The sequence below is a fragment of the Gigantopelta aegis genome, chromosome 4, assembly GCF_016097555.1.
Source record: "Gigantopelta aegis isolate Gae_Host chromosome 4, Gae_host_genome, whole genome shotgun sequence".
NCBI classification, from domain to species: Eukaryota; Metazoa; Mollusca; class Gastropoda; order Neomphalida; family Peltospiridae; genus Gigantopelta; species Gigantopelta aegis.
Genome location: NC_054702.1, coordinates 57,941,279 through 57,962,980, shown reverse-complemented (window position 1 = coordinate 57,962,980; position 21,702 = coordinate 57,941,279). Strand labels below are relative to the sequence as shown.

Here is a 21,702-nt window from a genome sequence, read left to right as displayed (position 1 = left end):
AAACATCTGTGGTTAACCCCAGAATCCACTGGACAGAAGACAAACGATATGGTTGCACAATATCATCACCACGTATTTATTGACTGAGCTCTATTTCTACAGTTCGCTTCCTGGAAGTCGTCATCCGATCACTCCTGGATCAGTGCTGGATCTGAAACGAAGAATTATTAGTGAATGAGGAGTCATGTCACCAAACTAGAGAGACGCAAACCTCACAGACTGGTCTAAAAAATACTTGACATTTACTACTACTATTACTACTACTACCACTACCACTCCCACTACCACTACCACTGCCACCACTACCACTACCACTGCCACCACCACCACCACCACCACCACGGTCTGGAGTGTGCCACGACTGGTATATCAAAGGCCACCACCACCACCACTGCCAATACCAATACCACGACTATTACAAACACCTGAGGTTTATGAGTTAATAGATCAGACAATTCAGATATGTCAAAAATAGTTTAATCCTTCCATGATTAAAGTTTCACATAACACTTCTTCTGTAACGTTACAAGACACCATTGGCACTATTTTATTTTTCAGTAAACATTTAACATAAAGTCTATGGTCACAGCCACCAATATTCGTTTTAAGGTTCTTATTGCAACAGGCGTTTACTTGGACAGCCAATTAATATTCACATCCTATATATTAACATCTCTCTCTCTCTCTCTCTCTCTCTCTCTCTCTCTCTCTCTCTCTCTCTCTCTCTCTCTCTCTCTCTCTCTCTCTCTCTCTCTCTCTCTCTCTCTCTGTGTATGTGTCTGTGTGTGTGTGTGTGTATGTAACTATCCTTTTGTTAACACTACCACCACTTTTCCACCAAAGCAATATTTAACAGCAATTGTTAACAGAGAAAACGTTTTAAAATATTCATTAAGATGGACACGCCAAAACTAAGGTTATAATTATTCTAACTTGGTATTAGCCTAGGCAGACCTATTACGTATTTCCCTATTTGTTATGCATCATAACACAGAACTACATACTCTGACTCGCAGATGAAATACGTCTTGTGGAGGCAGTCTCTGTCATTCCATTTGTAGACTCCTCCAAAAAAGTGCAACTGCATGCAGTTCTCTTGACCCCACGAGTTGGACGGATTGCCTGGATACCAGTTCGTGTAGGTGAACTTGATTCCGCTATTCAACCACGTCCAATGACCCTCACTGAACATGTCGTTACCGCCCGTCCATACGTCGGGGTTAGATCCTGCATTTGATGAAATTCACTTAACACAGATGCTTGTCTGTTATGCACTCATTGAAAGAATACCGTGTGCATTTTATGATATAACATGCTGATATCCAACGTATGCTGGAAATTTATTTAAAGATATACGTCAGGGTTAGATCCTGCATTTGATGAAATTCATAATAATGTGCGCGATTTATGATATAACATTCCAATATTCAACATATGTTGGGCATTTATTTATAGATACATGTCAGGGTTAGATCCTGTATTTGATGTAACTCACTTAACACAGTCGATTGTCTCTTATACACCCATTTGTAAGAATGCTGTGTGCGGTTTATAATATGACACGCCGATATCCAACATATGTTGGACATTTATTTAAAGATATACGTCAGTGTTAGATCCTGCATTTGATGTAACTCATTTAACATAGACTATTATCTCTTATACACTCATTTGAAAGCATTCTGCGAGCGATTGATCAAATTCAACATATGTTGGGCATTTATTTAAAGATATACGTCAGTGTTAGATCCTGCATTTGGTTTAACTCATTTAACACAGACGATTGTCTCCTATACACCTATTTGAAATAATACTGTGTGCGATTTATGATACAACACGCCGATATCCAACATATGTTGGGCACTGATTTAATCTGGTAAATAGGTTTCTTACACACCGATTTGACAGAATTCTATGTGTGTTTTACTATATAACACGGCGATATCCAGCATAGGTTGGGCATTGATTTAAAGATATTTGATTATTTTGTTTTTGGTGGGGGTTTATTGGTGTAGGGGGCATTTTTTTTTTTTTTCTATTTGAGGGAATTGTTTTGTTGTTGTTGTTGTTTCTGTGGGTTATCTTTGTTGTTGCTGTTGTTTTTGTTTTGTTTTGTGGATTTTTTCAAGATATAATTTTTACATTTTACGAAAATAAAAATGGTCATTATGCAACTTTCAGACTGGCCCTTTAACAGAAACAAATTCAGTTTGTATATTATCTAGATATTGTAGACGTGGGAACGTTTCTTGTACCTAGGGGAGGGGGCAGACAGTTGTTCCTATTCCCTAAAGAGAATAGTGCCCTTTTTTTATTTATACGTGCCCTTTTTGTCTCGCTGTAGAAGACCATTTCTATAGTCCGTCCCACAGGGAACACCTTTTTTATACTATGGAATTTATTACAAGTTATTTACGTCTGAGCCGATTGATTTGTAAAGTAAACACATAAATAGTATATTTTTGTTATTTCTAAAAACCTTTTGCTTTTCTCTTTACGTCACACAAAACTGAAATTAGTTACAAATAAGCATGTTTACAGAATGATGGGACGGATTACAGTTATTTTAGACTAGGTTAAACTTAAACTTTGTTTTTGTTTTACGACTCTACTAGAGCACATTGATTTATTAATTATCGGCTATTGGATGTCAAACATGTGATAGTTTCGACATATAGTCGTAGGAAAAACCAACTAAGGATCTTAGGGGGATTCAACTTAATAAGTTAGGCCATCAAATTGTAGCGCATGTTGTACACGTACCCCCTGCCACCCCCGTCTTGGATCCGCCACTGATGTTTACGTAAGTTATCCTTACCTGGGGCTGTTACGTTGTTAATAAGCGATACAAGAAATGTGTCCTCTGCTGAACTTTGTATTTCCACGAGGTACCCATCAAATTCTCGACAAACTTCCTACAGAACAACAGAACGAAGAAAATAGTTTATCAATTTATTAGGTGTGGCTTGGGACATTTTTGCACCTGGATGTGTGACTGACTGCCTGAGAACAAAGTGCTGTAGATATCACGACAAACTTATCAGAGGCAATGGTTTGTGATGTTTTTTCTCTGGAGAATGAAGTTGTGGTGATATTACAATACTGTATGGTCTCGCAATATGAGGTCCATGATGCGATTCATCGATTTGGTGAAGCAGTATCGCGATATGTGTTTTAACAAATTTGTTAAAAAAAATAATAATAATAATAATAATACAAATTGCAAAGATGTTTGAATGAAATCATAATTATAGCATTTTGTTGCAGGAATATCCCCATCATTTGAGCTGTATATAAATTGCCCATAAAACATGCGTTCTCACGTGGAATTTCCAGACAATTTATATCTGGATACTAAAACCTGTATATTTCACATATAGTGATAGAGATCTTGTTTTCTTTAACGAAAGCACTACTAGAGTGCATTGATTTATTAATCATCGGTTGTTGAATGTCAAACATTTGGTAATTCTGACATATAGTCTGAGAGAGGAAACTCGCTAAATTTTTTCCATTAGTAGCAAGGGATATTTTATATGCATCATACCACAGACATGAAATCAATTACCATGGTCTTTGGTCTACCTAGACGTGATGCAGTGACTGGAACGAGAAATAGCCCAGTGGGTATAGGGATACGTATCGCGTATCGTTTTGCGACCCATGGCCACCCGTATCGTTACTCCTTCAGTGGAGAAGAAAACACAAAAGAGTCCTTGCTTCGATAGGAGTGACTAATGCGGCAGCAAAACGTGTCCTTTCTCATATTATTCCATGTATCTTTGTCCTTGGCAGTCTTTCTGTGCCAAACATTTCGTGATCAGGCCAACATGCTTGACATTTAATTGGATATGAGCACGGGAATGATTGTGAAAACATACTACAAAAAAACAAAGTGCTACGCTATCCAATATAGTATTTGTCTCGCCTTCTTTAATAATACAGTACAAACGTAGAAGTTGTGTGTGTGTCTATATATATATATATATATATATATATATATATATATATATATATATATATATATATATATATATAAATCCATGACCGTTTGTAACAAATATGAATATTACAAACTTAAAAATTGAATATATACTTCTTGTCACGTTCGTAATAAAGTCGGTTATTTCAATGTTATTGCTTGGTTTCTCTATTCATTTTCTTTTACCAAACAAATGTAAGAAAACCTGTCTTCACCAGTGTGTATATTAAGTTACAGTTTTTCAATAACAAACAAATAAATACACATTTTTAAGACACAGTGTTACTTACCATAGCACTAACAAAGTCTTCTGATTGGTGTACGTATAGGTAGCATGATGCCTGAAATTCGACCATCGGACTCCGACAACTGCCATTAACTGGAAAGGGAAAAAATTTGTACATGCCAACACAAATGTTTTGCCTGACATGGACATATCCTCCGGAATATTCAGAGAATGTGCCCAAGAGAGACGTGCTTGAACCTCCAGTAGATGTAAGCACGTATCAAGTGGTTAATTGATTTGAAAATTGCAACATTTGATCTAGAATCCATTACCGCTAAAAGGCCTCTCTAGTTCTTATCGACTATAAGCATGGATACGTTTACTTATATTTTACGGATTTCCTGGAACACTTGTTGGAATGAGGAGGGGTGGAACCTAGCGTTCGGGTCTCTCTGCTAAAAAATTACTCATCGCATCTCGGAATGTTTGTTTAACGGCTCATTTAAAACATTTTAAACCACGGTTGTTTGTTGTCAGAAATTTGGTTACTTCGACATTAGTTCGATGGAGAAAGAGAAGAAACCCGCAGATCAATGTTGTATTACTGACCTGAATTCCGCCCCTGCCATTAATTGAAAAACCAGGCCACGTACTCATCAAAGTCTGAAGACTCTATGCTTCTCGCCCATACACATTTCATATGTAATTCAAGTCGGAACATTCAGCTAAAGTCTTGAAGACTTTAAATGTTTTATTCCCAAAACGCTGCCAATGTATTTTAACGACATTCTAAATGAAACGTTTCCGATGGGACATCGTGACACCTTAGTTTTGATTTCGTACATAATAAACAACAAATATCTCACAGCAATTTCACAAAAGATCCTCTCTCTTTTTTCAGTTTTTCTTTATACAATGACACAAAAATAAAATATTTTCTTTCGTCAAAAACAGTAAGTTCTGTTTGCAAGTATCTTCTTTTTGCTATTTTTAATCCTAGAGCAATGCCAATTTTACACTGTATTATTATTATTATTGTTGTTGTTGTTGTTGTTGTTGTTTTAAGTACACTTCAAACGTATTTTTATAAAATGTCATAAACAGTTATGTAAGTTATAAGATTTGTCTTTTCAGATTATGATAGTGCATTGTAGTTTCCTTATCTTCGGCAAATTAATCTGCAGTTCCATATTCATCGTTTTTGTATCGAATGTTTGAGTAGAGCTGCGTCCTAATACACACCAAGACCAGATGTGGAGGCCATGTGGCCAGTAGTTACGTAATACCTCCGGTAGTGCGGTTTACGACCTGGGTATTTCTAGCGAACTGGCGACAGTAAGTCTGGCCATCTAAGAAAAAATACCGTCTCTGGGAGTTGTGGCAATATCACATGATAGGTGAGGTACCGCGTTGTGCCCCCAGGCGATATTCGCTGTCTCTGAGATTTTTTAATAAATAGAGAGGATTTTAGATATATCGGGGAGAAACATTGGAAGTATCCAGGGGAACGGACGTAGTCCAACAGAACGAACTATATTAGTTCAGACAGGACTTGGTAAATATATATTTCTGCTCTGTTGTATAACCTTGATGTGACTGATGTGACTTTAAATATTTTAATACTGTATTATACCAATATTCCTTAGACAGTGTCTCCGGTAATCTGACGAAGTAAATTGTAGGCTTCACTGTTCTAATATTTGTATACGAGTATTTGGTAAGATAAAGCTTAGCCAGTCATCCTAGAGGACCTAGGTAAACTGTAGGTTATTGTCTTTATTGTGATATGTACCAGTATTAATTCTGTATTACAAGGTTACTGAATGAGTATTTAAGAGTTAATTAAAAATTAACCAGTTAGGAATAGAGTTGTAATTCCTTTATTAAGTTCCCCTGGCAGCGTTTCTCAATTACCACACGTGTGTCTGTTGTATCACGGTCAAGTGATTAGAATATTGTGTAAACTAGACACCTAGTGATTAACTAATTAAGTGATTAGCTCTGGGTTGTTATTATATTGTTTTTGTTAATTAACTACTGCGGCAAGTACATTTGTCAGCGTTAGAGTTAATACAGATTCCAAAGTGTATTGTGTTTTGTTGTGTTTTCTAGTGAACTAAACGTGCTATATTATATATATTTATATCAGATCTTATCTCTGATTACTCCTAGAGCCGGGCCACTCGGGTATTAGACTGCCCGATACAGAGAGATCTAATAGATATACAGTTAGAAGAGATATTTGGATAATCGTGTTTTATTCAGTTACGGGTATTATAGGATCCCTGTGACAACAATCTTTAGCTTTGAACAAGATGTATTGATAGTAAGCCGGTATCTTGGAGATGGTTCATATTAAAGTCTCTGGTACTCATACTCATACTGAACTTTTCTAATTGTCTGCCTTGCTAGCTTCCAAATGAGGTTATTTGTTTTCAAGCAACTCTAGTTGTGATTTTTTAGTATCTTTCATGGACTCTTTGTTCAAATATACAGTTTTAAACAATAATACCTTTGTTGTAATGGTTGTATTACAAAGATAACAATACAGGAACAATATGGGTTTTAAATCAATCACAGCCTAGATTTGTGCGCAATAAAATCCCTAAAACAGAACATTTGAGGATGTCAACCTAAACTCCAAGTGAAATGGTGGAAATTGCATTACGTAATGTAAAAAAGTGTTACGTGATACCCTTATCCTCTAAAAATGACACGATTGCTTCTATTTCTGAAATTTATATTCCACTAACTTGATATTCCCTTATTTTGGCTTTGCCCACCATAATAAATATTTTATAATGTGTTTTATGTAGTCCCTGTTAAAACATTCCATTGAAATATTGCTGTTCAGGAAATAGGGGTAGGGTTATAAAATGTGTAATTATACAGAAACTCCTTTAACAAAATTTTATTTATAGGATGTAAATAATAAATGGATAGCCAAATGAGCTTTGTGCAAGTGTTGTAATTAGAACCTTTAAAGAGAATATTTGAGGTGCTGAACCTAAACGTTATGTTAAATTTCTGCTGAAAAATAAAACTGTGTGAATTGTATTTTGTAACGTTACAGAAAAGTGTTTCAATATTGTTAACATATCTGAATTCTTCAATTCATTAACTCACAATCCTCCAAGTGTTCAATTCCTAAATGTTATGACAAATATTTTACAGTATTTTTAATATAGTCACCCTTTAGCAATTCTGTAAAAATGTAACTGTCCTAGAAATGGGGGTAGGATCACAAAATGGGTAGATACACACAGAAAGCTGTAAGTCCTGCAATGTTATAAAATTTCAATCCCTAAGGATGTAGGCCATGACAAAAATCACTATGACCATTCGTCTCCCTCCCCCAATCCACCCAACCACCCTCACCCCAGAGGTCGCTTTAGAGTCGCTTTAAGCGAGTTTATCTGATAAATATTGGTGTTATCTAACAGACTATCATTGTCATTACGCTATCTATAAATACGGCAGTGCAAAGTGCGCTGACCATCTGTTCATGTTCTGCCCATTGTGGTGACGATATTCTGATAAGACCTGTATGCAGAAGACGAATGTCTAACTGCGCAATAGGCCTAATACAGATCATGAAAAATGCTCTAAAATGCAAGACAATCGCTTAACAACATTCATATCAATAATGTATCGAATACATAGTTTGCAGTAATGAACTGTCTAGTCTGTGGATAGTGTATATGTAATAAAAATTACAAAACTATTAGCAAGAGTCAAAAGAATGCTTAGACAACACCCTGTTAGCTTCCATGACTCACTGCCATGTGTTTCGTCTTCCCATGATGAAACATCCTACTTACTTTGTATGTTGGAGGACTGCCACTATCAAGATTGGTCAGACAAATATAAACACTGTAAGAAGACAGAGCCCACTCAAAATTTAAACTGTATAAAGCGCTTGCTTGATGCGCTGTCGGTCTAGGATCGATCCCCGTCGGTGGGCCCATTGGGCTATTTCTCGTTCCAGCTAGTGCGCTACTGGTATATTACAAGCAGCGGTATGTGCTATTCTGTCTGTGGGGTGGCGTATATAAAAGACCCCTTGCTACTAAAGGAAAAAATGTAGTGGGTTTCCACTCTATGACTATATGTCAAATTTACTACATAGTCGATGATTAATAAACCATGTGTTCTGGAGGCGTTATTAAACAAAACTAACTTTAACTTGATCAATAACTGTCAAAACAGTGGTGATATCATCCCTGCGTTCAGCAACAGCGAGCAACGTTCGCCAACTATTTTATGGGTTCCGGATATGGAAAGAAGAACATAGTGTGTCTCGTTATAAACAATATTAATACCAAATAGCAGAATTGCATTCGTTCAGCAATGAGTGAGAGAGAGAGAGAGAGAGAGAGAGAGAGAGAGAGAGAGAGAGAGAGAGAGAGAGAGAGAGAGAGAGAGAGAGAGAGAGAGAGAGAGAGAGAGAGTGCGTGTGTGTGTGTATGTGTGTGAGAGAGAGAGAGAGAGAGAGAGAGAGAGAGAGAGAGAGAGAGAGAGAGAGAGAGAGAGAGAGAGAGAGAGGGAGGGAGGGAGGGAGGAGAAAATCCACAGTATAGTTAATAATATCAGAAGCAAATACAACACATTAAGAGATCAGTAACGCTATCAGTAATAAGTAATCCAATCTTATTAACATGAGATAACACTGCAAATCTGCCTTGAAGGTTGGTATAAAAAGGAAATATTGTTGTTTAACAACATCTCAGCATATTTTGAACAATGGCTAGTTGGAGTCTAACCATCTTCGCAAGCTGAGGTACCAGTCTGTATAGATCTAAAGCAGTATACTCTACGGAATGGTACCTTGGCTTGCGAAGATGGAGTCTAACGTGTTTGTGTTGTTGTTGTTTGTTTGTTTCCTTGTTTGTTTGTTTGTTTTGTTTTTGTTTGTTTCCTTGTTTGTTTGGTTTTTGTGTGACGGAGGTGGGGGGGGGTGTAGCTTTTTGGAGGGTGGATGGTTTTAATTTGTTGTTTTCGTTTGGCTGTGTTTTCTAAGTGGATTTTGGTGTTATGCTTCTCCGTACACGTGTGCTTATCTAAGTATTTTTTTTATTATATACACACACACGGATTATGGACAAATGGAATTTGCGTCGACGACTTGCAAAGCAGACCGGAGTAGCAGTAAGATCCTATATTAATATATTCTGCAAACTAAGTAACGCCGATGAAAGTCTCAAACAGTTTTTTTAATATTAATTTCTAACACGCAGTTTTTGATAAAGTTACGGTAAAGCAATAACGGTTAAAGGTCGAGTGATTGTATTAGATTAATATTTTTAAATCAGGGCAAACCCACACACGATGCTGATTCTGAAGAAAAAAACCCTGACAAAAGTATCCTTGTTTATGAAGAATAATAACTTTAGGATAACGGTACAAAATACGCTTACGGTAGCACACCACCATCGATTACTCCATGCAGTTCAATACAGTTTCTTTGTCAGAATATATTATGCGACAAGAATATAGAACAATATCGTTATGGTCATGTGACAACGAGTTTTAGAGGGTGCTCTCCCTTGACAACTTGCAAAAAAAGCACATAGGTCGACCACGAAACTTTTCAAGTAACCATCCTCATGCCAGAGCACTACCTCATGTCATTGATATACAAGTAGCAGTATACCACTTGCACATTGTACTAAATATAACAAGTAACTTCAAACCAATGAGTTATTTAAATACTACAGATGTCAATCTACTTGTCATCATCAAAGAAAGATTTCAAAAAGCATATCAGAATTTTGTATTATTTTTGTTTATGAGGAACTATCTCTAAACCGGACTATCTGCTGCGAGAAGTAACGACACGACAAATGGTGTGGTGGCGCCTTAAATATGTTTGGGTTGACATCGCTGTCCATCAGCGAATAGGGACTGACATAGAATAGAGATTTTATGAAAACACATATAGTATCAGTATTTTTGTTTATTGTTTCTTTAGCACAAGAAGTAACGATGCTACAAATGGTGGTGTGGTGTGGTTCTTTAGGTATGTTTGGGCTGACGTTCCGCTGCCCATCAGTGAATAAGTGCTTTCAAAGAATAGAGATTTTTTTTTTTTTTTTTAAACACATAGAATCATTACGTTTTGATATTTTGTCTTCAGCACCTATGCAACGGGTTTCTTTTTTTTTTTTTTTCTCTTTTTTCTTTTTTTTTATTGTCCCCAGAGCAATATGGCCATGCCAAGGTTGGGGTGCCTTGAGATCATGACCTTACAATGTCTTCTTCTTTCTTCTTTCATTTCAGATGTCGCAGTTATTATAATGTAATCATTAGCCACCTGATAGCTGCTGATTACACATTGTGATAAAGTGTTGCTAAGCCAATATTCCTTTCTTCTGTTACAATATATTTCTCATAATATCATGTATAAATACAATTGTTTGGAATTAGTTGGCATTTCATCATCGATCATCGGTTATAATTGGTTTGCATGAACTGATACAGATTCTGACAGGACTATAATTGTATTCTTGTGTTAGGAACACACCCATGCCAGTCCTTACTTCAGCTCCAAATGTAACAAATAAGTCAGTTACCACAGAGGGGATTCGAACCACGGACCTTATGTATGAGACCCTAGAGCTCTACCAATTAACTGAGATAATAGGGAAATTCTCACTAGCTACTGCCAGTAGGAGTACTTTTACCCACATTACTAATACACTTACATATGGAAAGTAAATCAAATCCCAATGCCAGATTGCTCATGTATTTCATAATCCAGACTAAAGGAACAATTGCAATTTATATTTCCCATGACAATCGATTACGGATTGAATAATCGATCATCACATCACTAGTCGCCCACCGTCAGGGCACCAGTTTCTCTTAAAATATACAGGTAACCCTTTCTTCCCCTGTTTTATTTTTGTTTTGTTTTTATTTTTTCATTAGGATGCCCTTTTGTCGATTTGGTCCATATTCTTTTTTCCCCGTTAGTCCCCCAACTCGCAAAATATGTCCTGGGTCCGCCCCTGCTACCCACACCCAATTCTAAAGTTTAACTCGACATTTACTTTAACGGGTTATCGGCTTATCATCACATGACTGTCTCAGTATACGAGAGTTTGGGTTGAGTAAGACGGTTGATGTTGTCCTCGGACCAAAAAAGACAACATCAGTAAGCTCTACCATGGCGAACGCAAAGAATGGACAGAGACTGAGCATTTTAATCACCATTACGATTTCATTATGTTTGGTATTTATAACAGAAGGGCACTGGGCTAAGAAAAGTAAGAAGTACAATCGAACCAAGTACTATGTTACTCTGGCGGAGCAGCCACCAGCTCCCAGCAACCATTCCTCGAGCGTGTCGATGAACCTGGCCATCAACGTTGCAGGCATCTTCCCCAATCTGACGGCCACGGCCGACAGTGAGGCGACGCGATCGGAAAGCGGGATCGGGGCGCTGATGCCCTGGGCGGACCGTCTCTACATGGTGTCCTATCTGTCGGTGCCCAACGCAGGGAATGGGACGGGGTTGTACGAGATAGACAGCAGCATGACGGTATATTAAATATTGATTATGAGAGAGAGAGAGAGAGAGAGAGAGAGAGAGAGAGAGAGAGAGAGAGAGAGAGAGAGAGAGAGAGAGAGAGAGAGAGAAACCAGACAGACCGAGACAATCAGAGTGTGAGCGGGAAAGAGAGGAAGGAAGGTAGACAAACAAACAGGCAGATAGACAGACAGACAGTCATACCTTTTATTTCAGTCAATAAAGAACAGACTCAGAAAGATAGTCGTTTTCCCTCCATCCATTCACCTTTTGTAAGCAAATACATTGTGTGCGTGCGTGTGTGTGTGCGTGCGTGTGTGCGTGCGTACGTGCTTAATTTTATGCTTATACTTTATGAGCTACTTTCCACACTAATAAAAAATTTAAAGTTGGGGATTTTATATTTATTTTAACGACTCCACTGGAGCACATTGACGTATAGTCTTAGAAAGGAAACCCGCTACAATTTTTAGTAGCAAGGGACCTCTTATATGCACCACCCCACAGACAGGAGAGCACATACCACGCCCCCTTTGATATACCAGTCGTTGTGCACTGGTTGGAACGGCGTTGTGGGGGGTGGGGGTGTTCAAAATCAATATACTGACTTTCTAATACAGCTGTCTTCTGCACTTTCAGATGAAGAAGATAGCAAGTCACAGATCAACGTACGCAAACCGAATCATCCATCGCCAGTCTAACAGAATCGTCATCGGTCCGTACACCGTGGACACCCAGCGCCGAGTGGGCGTGTTTCAAGACCTGCTGCAAGTCCGAGTGGCAGCAACGGCAGAACACCTGAATGAGCCTGAAACAAAAGTTAGTACAGGCTTACTGATGAACAAAAATCACGGCACCCGTCTCGGTGAAATATACTCTTCAAAAAAAGTAGGGGAACTATAATAAGAATTTACAATTGCCAAAATTGTAAGGTATATTAGCTGTGTGGAATGGTTATATGATAATAGTGAATTAATTGGGCAAACATTACAACCGTTAGTTCAATATTACAGTAGGTTTTGTGACCACCAAAGATCTTGAAGGACGATTGGGGTAAGAAGTGAAATTTGAAAGTTGACGGGTTTTTTATCAGTAAATCGCAAATTCAAACAATAAAAATGACTAAAAACAAAACAATAACAACTGTATGATCAACAGAATGAAAACGATTGACAGTGATTAATTGACCTTCCTGGAAATTGTCAAAATCGAGAATGACACCCACGCACGTGTACGGGGCAGCTGCGTGATGCACGTGCAAACTATGGAATGTGTTTCGGTGTGTTGATAAACAGATCTGAACGTTTTTTATTATTAAGATGTCTGTGGTCAAAATGTATGTTCGGTCTAATAGTTGATATTAACATTAATATCTCAGTTTCCCCTACTTTTTTTTAAGAGTATATTTGGTTTAGCTCGAGTTTTCTGCCGTTCGAGCTTTAGCAGCATACTTGGGCTAGTATTGGTTAAGCCATCGGCCTTAAAGGGACATTCCCGAGTTTGCTGCAATTTTAAAAGATGTTATCGACTAAAGAGACTTTTTAATGACTGTAATTACATATCAAATATATTTTTCTGCATAAAATATTAGTGTCTGTATATTAAACGTGTTTCTGATCGTTCTAATATTTATACTAGGTTAAATTTCATTTTATTTCCTAGAATTTTTAAAAAATTTCGTACGTACGAAATTATTTGAAGATAAAATCCAGTTTGGGTTTCTTACAAATATTAAGACGACCAGAAACACATTGAATATACAGATACTGATATTATAAATAAGAAAATATATTTAATATGTAAGTTTAATCGTAGAAATATTGTATTAGCCTGAAACATCTTACAATGCAGCAAACTCAGGAATGTCCCTTTAAGGGTAGTAGGTACTGGGTTCGTATTTCTCTCTCACTAATGAGACAACAAAAGATTCCAGTGCCGTCGATATAGATGACATGATTACCTTCTAGAATGTGGAATCTGTGTCGTTGCAATGGGGTTTTTCGCGATTTCTGTCTTGACAAAATGTTGGGGAAATCTAAAGGTAATTAAAGGCAGAATAGTAATTTATTGTAGTTGTTAACAATTTGATTCAGACTTTTTTTTAGTATTCATTAACTCATGTACATATAGCCGAGATAGCTAAGGCGTGTATCTAGGACTGCGTGCTTGAACCGTAACTGGATATTAGCACGAATCTAAATTCTGATTGCTTAGTGACGCACAAGTTAACTACATTCGCTATGGCAGTAAATACGTCTCAATTGCAAATAAAAGTCGGTTAAATTTATAGAAAACCTGGAGCCTAATTCACTAAACTCTCGCAACTTTGCAGTATCGCAGTGCAATGCTAAAATACTTGCAAAGAGCATGCTTTGTTGTCTAGCAGAGCCCAAGGGAGCTTTGTGAATTAGGCCCCTGGTTTTTACATATCTATGTAAGAAATAGAATACTTTTGTTCGTTAGATACAGCCAGTTGCTTTTGAGTGTAGATTTTCGCAAGATGAAACGAAAATTGGTTTGTTTATCAACAAACTAACATCTGCATGTATCTTTTGAAACAAATTCGTTGTAAGATCAATGGTTTCTAACGCCCACTCATGTTTTGTTTTGTTTAACGACACCACTGGAGCACATTGATTTATTAATAATTGGTTGTTTGGATGTCAAATATTTGGTAATGTTGACATATAGTCTTAGAGAGGAAACTCGCTACATTGTATTTCCATTAGCGGCAAGGAATCTTTTATATGCACCATCCCACAGACAGGAAAGTACATACCATGTCCTTTGATATACCAGTTGTGAAAGAAATGTTGTATTTAACGACGCACTCAACACATTGTATTTACGGTTATATGACGTCAGACATATGGTTAAGGGCCACACTGATATTGAGAGAGGAAACCTGCTGTCGCCACTTCATGGGCTACTCTTTTCGATTAGCAACAAGGGATCTTTTATATGCACCATCCCTCATACAGGATAACACATACCACGGCCTTTGATATACCAGTCGTGGTGCACTGGCTGGAACGAGAAATAACCCAATGGGCCCACCGACGGGGATCGATCCCACACCGACCGCGCATCGAACGAGCGCTGTACCACTGGGCTACGTCTCGCTCATACCAGTCGTGGTGCACTGGCTGGAACCTACTCATGTAGAATATTGTCTATATAAGTTCCTGTATCGCTTTAGGTGTACATGCTTGGAATGGACGGGCCTCTGTGGGAGTGCGATGTCTACAACTTGACCTGCAAACAGCTGTTTGACCTGGTACAGGTTCTGGATATTAACACTACGGCTGGTGAGCAGCCCCACTTCAAGGCAGCACACACCATGAACGGCAGACTAGTGGTTACCAGTAACACGTTTGAAGAGGCTGACTTCACAGGGTCATCTTGTCATTCATTAATATTAAAAGGACTATCCTGAGTTTGCTGTCATTGAAACATGGCGACTAAAATTAGATTTATCATGCAACCTTGCTTCATATTACCTGATAACCCCTGCATGGTAATTCGAAGTGTTATTAGGTCACTGTCTGATAACTCCTCCGTTGCTAGCATGATAACGTTTGCGTTGTTATGTGTTATCATTCACTAGGAAATGAGTAGTGCGCATGACGGATGTTTTGTCAATTTTCAGGTAGGTCGTTTCCTCATTTTTCAAACATCCATTTACAGTAATAATTGTTGAATTGCATAAATAAATATAGCATTTACACTTCCCGTAACATCAGATTACCTCTTATTTTTGTCAATTTTCCATTATTCTCTCCCATTCAGAACTAGCCAGCGTTTTGAATTACATATTTTGATCACCTGCTATTATCCGACTTCTGGCAGTAGGTTCTACACGATAATACTAAGAGTTTCTATACCGCTCTTGACTTAAACAGATTACCAAAATATAACTTGAAAGGGGTTGCATGATAAAAAAAATATATATATATATATATATCATGCTACTACGTTTTGATATCGTGGTTATTTGGCTCGGTTCGATAACGGTGTAACAGCTAGGCTCGCTGACGCTCGCCTGTTACACCATTATCTAAACCTCGCCAAATAACCATGATATCAAAACGTAGTAATCTGATATTCTGTATATTAACGAAATTTTCTTGTTTAAAATGTCAGTGTCTATATAAGCAAGGTGTTTGTTGTCGTCCTAATGTTTGTAACTTAGCCTAAAATGGATTTTATCTTCCAAAAAATGTGTACGTACAAAGAAAATATAGATAGTATGAAGTAAAATGAAAACTGACTGCTAAAAACATTGAATATACAGACAGTATTCTAAAGAAGAAAATATGTTTAGTATGTAATGTAAGTCGCCAAAACGACTCTGTTAGTCGGAAACATGTTATAGGGGCTGCAAACCCAGGATATTCCCCTTTAAAGGCATATTGTCACAGACCACTGACCTATTAAATAGCCTGACAAAGTATTACCTAAAAATATATAAATTTGATTTATCCCTAAATGTACTTTATTCAACTATCTACGTAGCCACGACACTCCACTTATTAACAATATTTCATAAAAATAATTGAATTATGGCAATGGTCTATAACTCAAAAACTGATATTGTCAATTGGGTTGACATGGATTTCACTCCATCGTGGTTCAGTTAAGTTGATGCGATAGCTAGATTTGGTATCCAAATATTAATGTAATTTTCATTTAGAAAAATAAGGTGCTTAAATCTGTGACAGTATGACTTTAACAGAACATTTCGTTATACATGTATAAACTATTAATAATTATACAACATGTATGTAGAGGTTAACAAGCTATAGTCCGTTCCTTGATTCTACAAAAACAATTTAGTTTTTTTGTAAATAATTTCAGTTTGGTTTGACATAAGAAGAAAAGTAAATGTGTTTTGGAAATAACAAAATAATACTAATTTTGTGTACAATTTCCAAATCAGTCTGCTAAGAAATAAATAACTAGTAGTATGAAAAAAAGGCGTTCCCTGTGGGACGGACTATATATGGCATTTTCTTGATGATTTGTTTCTTTTTTTCTTGTTTTTTTCTTCTGTATTTGTTTTGGTTTTCGTTCATAAGTGTACGAGACATTGGGGCAGAGTAGGGGGCAGTCCTCACCCCCATTCTCATCCCATACTGGAGCATATCCTCAAATTTGAGCAAAAACGGTAGAGAGATTCGGCCAAAATGAGCTTACCTGAAACGTTTTCATCATGTATTTCCATCATCTACTGACAATTATGTGATGGAATGCAGAACTTTTATTGATGTTGATCATCACTTTAGATTTGCCTTTACCATAGTTTGACACCCAATAGCCGATGTATTTTTCGTGTTGGGGTGTCATTAAAGATTCATTCATTCATTTATTCTACCGACAATTAATGTAATCCGTGTAAAAATGCGTAGTGGTTCGTTTTCAGCCCTATATAGCTGTTTGGCAGTAAAGCAAATATGAATAACTGTTGTTATTCAGATTCTGCCATTTTCGTTTATTTCAACTAAACGTTATCCTGCCCCCTCTACAAAAATGGGAGCCCGTATGCCTATGTTTTTGTTTGTTGGTGTTGTTGCTGTTGTTGTTGCTGCTTTTGGAATCTGTTTTGAGTTTGGTGGCTGGTTTTTTGGGTGTGTAGGTTTTTTAACAAAAATTTATGGGGGTGGTGGTTTGTTTATTTTTAAGGGTTGGGATGTGGTTGGTTTTATTTTTATTTTTATGTGTTTTAGTTTTGTTTTTTTTAATTTGGGCGGGGGGGGGGGGGGGTGTGGGTAGAGGGTGTGTTTGTTTCTTGTTGTTTTGTTGTTGTTGTTTTTTTGTGTTTTTTTGTGTGTTTTTTTTTTCTTTTGTTGGTTAGAGGGAGGTTGAGTCTTGGTTTGTGGGGGGGAGGGGGGGGTAAATTTAGTCAAATTTAATGCCAAGGATTTTTGCTTCTCTTTCTTCCCATTCAGTAAGGTCAGCTAACGATGATCGTACGTAATTTAGAAGTTTACTTTTCACAGGTCTCAGCATGGTGGTCGCTTAGCAGAGTGGGAAGGTCCAGGTCACAACTGGACAATTTTGGAACGGACAGCATTTGTTGAGGTTACTGGAAGGCGCAACTTTGGAAAGGTCATCTATGCTGTGGGTTGGGACTACAGATCTGTGATTCTAAAGGTTTTCGTGGGAGATACTAGTAGTCAAGGTAACTTGCAACTGGGTTCAGTTGATCGTAAAGGTTTTTGTGGGAGATAGTCAAGGTAACTTGCAACTGGGTTCAGTTGATTCTAAAGATGTACGTGGGAGATAGTCTAGGTTACGTAACTTGCAAATGGGTTGAATTGATTCTAAAGGTCTTCGTGGGAGACAGTCAAGGTAACTTGCCACTGGGTTGAATTGATTCTAGAGGTTTTCGTGGAAGATAGTCAAGGTAACTTGCCACTGGGTTGAATTGATTCTAGAGGTTTTCGTGGAAGATAGTCAAGGTAACTTGCCACTGGGATGAATTGATTCTAGAGGTTTTCGTGGGAGATATCCAAGGTAACTTGCCACTGGGATGAATTGATTCTAGAGGTTTTCGTGGGAAATAGTCAAGGTAACTTGCCACTGGGTTGAATTGATTCTAGAGGTTTTCGTGGAAGATAGTCACGGTAACTTGCCACTGGGTTGAGTTGATTCTAGAGGTTTTCGTGGGAGATAGTCAAGGTAATTTGCAAATAGGTTGAGTTGATTCTAGAGGTTTTCGTGGGAGATAGTCACGGTAACTTGCAACTGGGTTGAGTTGATTCTAGAGGTTTTCGTGGGAGATAGTCAAGGTAAATTGCAACTGGGTTGCGTTGACTGTTGATTCTATAGGTTTTCGTAGGAGATAGTCATGGTAACTTGCAACTGGGTTGAGTCGATTCTAGAGGTTTTCGTGGGAGATAGTCAAGGTAATTTGCAAATAGGTTGAGTTGATTCTAGAGGTTTTCGTGGGAGATAGTCACGGTAACTTGCAACTGGGTTGAGTTGATTCTAGAGGTTTTCGTGGGAGATAGTCAAGGTAAATTGCAACTGGGTTGCGTTGACTGTTGATTCTATATGTTTTCGTAGGAGATAGTCATGGTAACTTGCAACTGGGTTGAGTTGATTCTAGAGGTTTTCGTGGGAGATATCCAAGGTAACTTGCCACTGGGTTGAATTGATTCCAGAGGTTTTCGTGGAAGATAGTCACGGTAACTTGCCACTGGGTTGAATTGATTCTAGAGGTTTTCGTGGGAGATAGTCAAGGTAACTTGCCACTGGGTTGAATTGATTCTAGAGGTTTTCGTGGGAGATAGTCAAGGTAACTTGCCACTGGGTTGACTTGATTCTAGAGGTTTTCGTGGGAGATAGTCAAGGTAACTTGCAAATAGGTTAAGTTGATTCTAGAGGTTTTCGTGGGAGATAGTCAAGGTAACTTGCAACTGGGTTGAGTTGATTCTAGAGGTTTTCGTGGGAGATAGTCAAGGTAACTTGCAACTGGGTTGAGTTGATTCTAGAGGTTTTCGTGGGAGATAGTCAAGGTAACTTGCAAATAGGTTAAGTTGATTCTAGAGGTTTTCGTGGGAGATAGTCAAGGTAACTTGCAACTGGGTTGAGTTGATTCTAGAGGTTTTCGTGGGAGATAGTCAAGGTAACTTGCAAATAGGTTAAGTTGATTCTAGAGGTTTTCGTGGGAGATAGTCAAGGTAACTTGCAACTGGGTTGAGTTGATTCTAGAGGTTTTCGTGGGAGATAGTCAAGGTAAATTACAACTGGGTTGACTTGTATGCATGTATGTATGCATGTATGCGTGTGTGTGTGTGTGTGTGTGTGTGTGTGTGTGTGTGTGCATGTATGTATGTATGTATGTATGCATGTGTGTGTGTGTATGTATGTATGTATGTATGTATGTATGTATATATGTATGTATGGATGGATGGATGTATGCATGCATGTATGTATGCGTGCATGCATGCATGTTAAAAACATTTTCACTTATACCAGTTTTGAAATTACTGCTGAATTTATTTGTTTTTGTGTTTTTTTGTTTTTTTCGCATTCTTTAATTGTATGCTTTTTATTTGTTTATTAGGACAGGACAGAAAATGGCAGACCTATCGTTTGCCAAAAGCCAGCCATGCGTATGATCATCTCTGGCAAACGGAATGGCCACGAATTCGCGAGGTTGAAACGGAGCGCTATCTGATGGATGCGCATGGGATGTTTTACGAGTTGTCTCCACTCGGATGGGCGGGGAGTACGTGGGGACTGAGACCAGTATGTCAGCATTTGAGGATGATTCCCGATTACACTTCATTTCGGGGAATGCTGGTCTTGGGAGGAAATCAGGTTCTAGTATTACATTACTTATATCTGTGTTTTGGTATTACACAATCTTAATGATGAAGTTGTTAAGCCATCGGTTTTGAAAACAGATGACATGCCTATTGATTCATATATCATCCGCTCTTGGCCTAGAACAGAAGATTTGTTGTTCATAATTATTCCGTGCGCTAAACGTTTATGCTCCGTGTGTGATACAAACCTACCCGGTATCAGTCTAGTATTATATTACTTATATCTGTGTTTCGGTATTAGACAACATTAAAGGGACATTCCTGAGTTTGCTGCATTGTAAGATGTTTCCGACTAATAAAATATTTCTACGATTAAACTTACAAATTAAATATATTTTCTTGTTTAGAATATCAGTATCTGTATATTCAATGTGTTTCTGGTCGTCTTATACTTGTACGAAACTCAAATTGAAATTTGTCTTCAAATAATTTCGTACGTACGATAAAAAATGTAACCTAGTACAAATATTAGAACGATCAGAAACACGTTTACTATGCAGCCACTAATATTTTACGCAGAAGTGGGTTTTTTTATTTGATATGTAATTACAATCGTTAAAAAGTCTCTTGTTAGTCAATAACATCTTAAAAATTGCAGCAAATTCAGGAATGTCCCTTTAATGACGAAATTTTAAGCCATCGGTTTTGAAAACAGATTATAGGCCTATTGGATTCATATATCATCCGCCCTAGGCATAGAATAGAAGATTTGTTGTTCATAATTATTCCGTGCGCGAAACGTTTAAGCTCCGAGTGTGATACAAACCTACCCGCTATCAGTCCGATTGTATTCTCAAATTTCTATATCCTACGTTCGAAGGCCATAACTTTGTGAAAAATGGGTAAATCGTAATGAAAGTCAAGCTTGATCTATAATAGTACATGTATATCATAAACCTACACACAAAATTTCAGATCAATGTTTTGAGACATTGTGGAAAAAAATCTGTAAAACAAATTTTCGTATCTCCTAAGTTCAAGGGCCATAACTCTGTAAAATATGGGTAAATCGCCACGAAAGTCAAACTTGATCTGTAATAGTACATGTACATGATAAATTTCTGCTCAATATTTTGAGGCATTGTGAAAAAAAAAAGTAAAACAAATCTTCTTATTTCCTAAAGTTCAACGGCCATAACTGTAAAAATGGGTAAATTGCCATGAAGTCAGACTTAATATGTAGCAGTACATGATAAAGCTATACACGAAATACCTCAATATCTTGAGATACTGCTAAAAATAATTTAGAAAACTATATGTGAGATAGACGAATTCAGACGAAGGGGGCTAATAAGCATTACTCACAGCGCCGTTTGTTCGTAGTGATCGCGTGCCAGTCAGTCAGAAATCGGCAAGTTCGTGGGTTGAGCATCCGACATGTGTTGTTGTGTACGAAGCTGTATCCAATCATATTATATTCCTTTTAATTGCTTCAGCGGGTAGTTACAAAAATATGTTTCTTTGTACACTAATTCTATTTTTATGGTGTTACAATGTGTTCTGTGCCTTTTTTGTGTTTTTTCTAAAAAAAATCTTCTTTTTGGGGGGGAGGTCGGGGGTGGGGGCTGATTCTATTTGTATTTTTGTACATAACAGTAGCAATATCCCTTCCCTCAAATGCAGTGAT

General features: G+C 37.6%; 2 protein-coding genes across 2 annotated transcripts in view; one reads left to right on the top strand and one right to left on the bottom strand.

Moving 5' to 3' along the window:
* Positions 1 to 54: 54 nt before the first annotated feature.
* On the bottom strand, positions 55 to 11,378 carry LOC121369906 (perlucin-like). The gene is made up of 5 exons (XM_041494986.1): positions 11,306 to 11,378; positions 4,273 to 4,361; positions 2,819 to 2,915; positions 1,005 to 1,227; positions 55 to 151 (listed from the first exon to the last, which is right to left on the bottom strand). Exons 1-5 carry the CDS (start codon positions 11,376 to 11,378, stop codon positions 121 to 123), a joined length of 513 nt encoding a protein of 170 aa, XP_041350920.1. The 3' UTR covers positions 55 to 120.
* LOC121369905 overlaps positions 11,377 to 21,702 on the top strand; it is a 30,496-nt gene continuing 20,170 nt past the window's right edge. The window contains exons 1-5 of the mRNA XM_041494985.1: positions 11,377 to 11,751; positions 12,379 to 12,558; positions 14,939 to 15,135; positions 17,739 to 17,911; positions 19,811 to 20,067. Of these exons, the coding sequence (XP_041350919.1) occupies positions 11,377 to 11,751; positions 12,379 to 12,558; positions 14,939 to 15,135; positions 17,739 to 17,911; positions 19,811 to 20,067 (1,182 nt within the window). The remainder of the gene's footprint in view (positions 11,752 to 12,378; positions 12,559 to 14,938; positions 15,136 to 17,738; positions 17,912 to 19,810; positions 20,068 to 21,702) is intronic.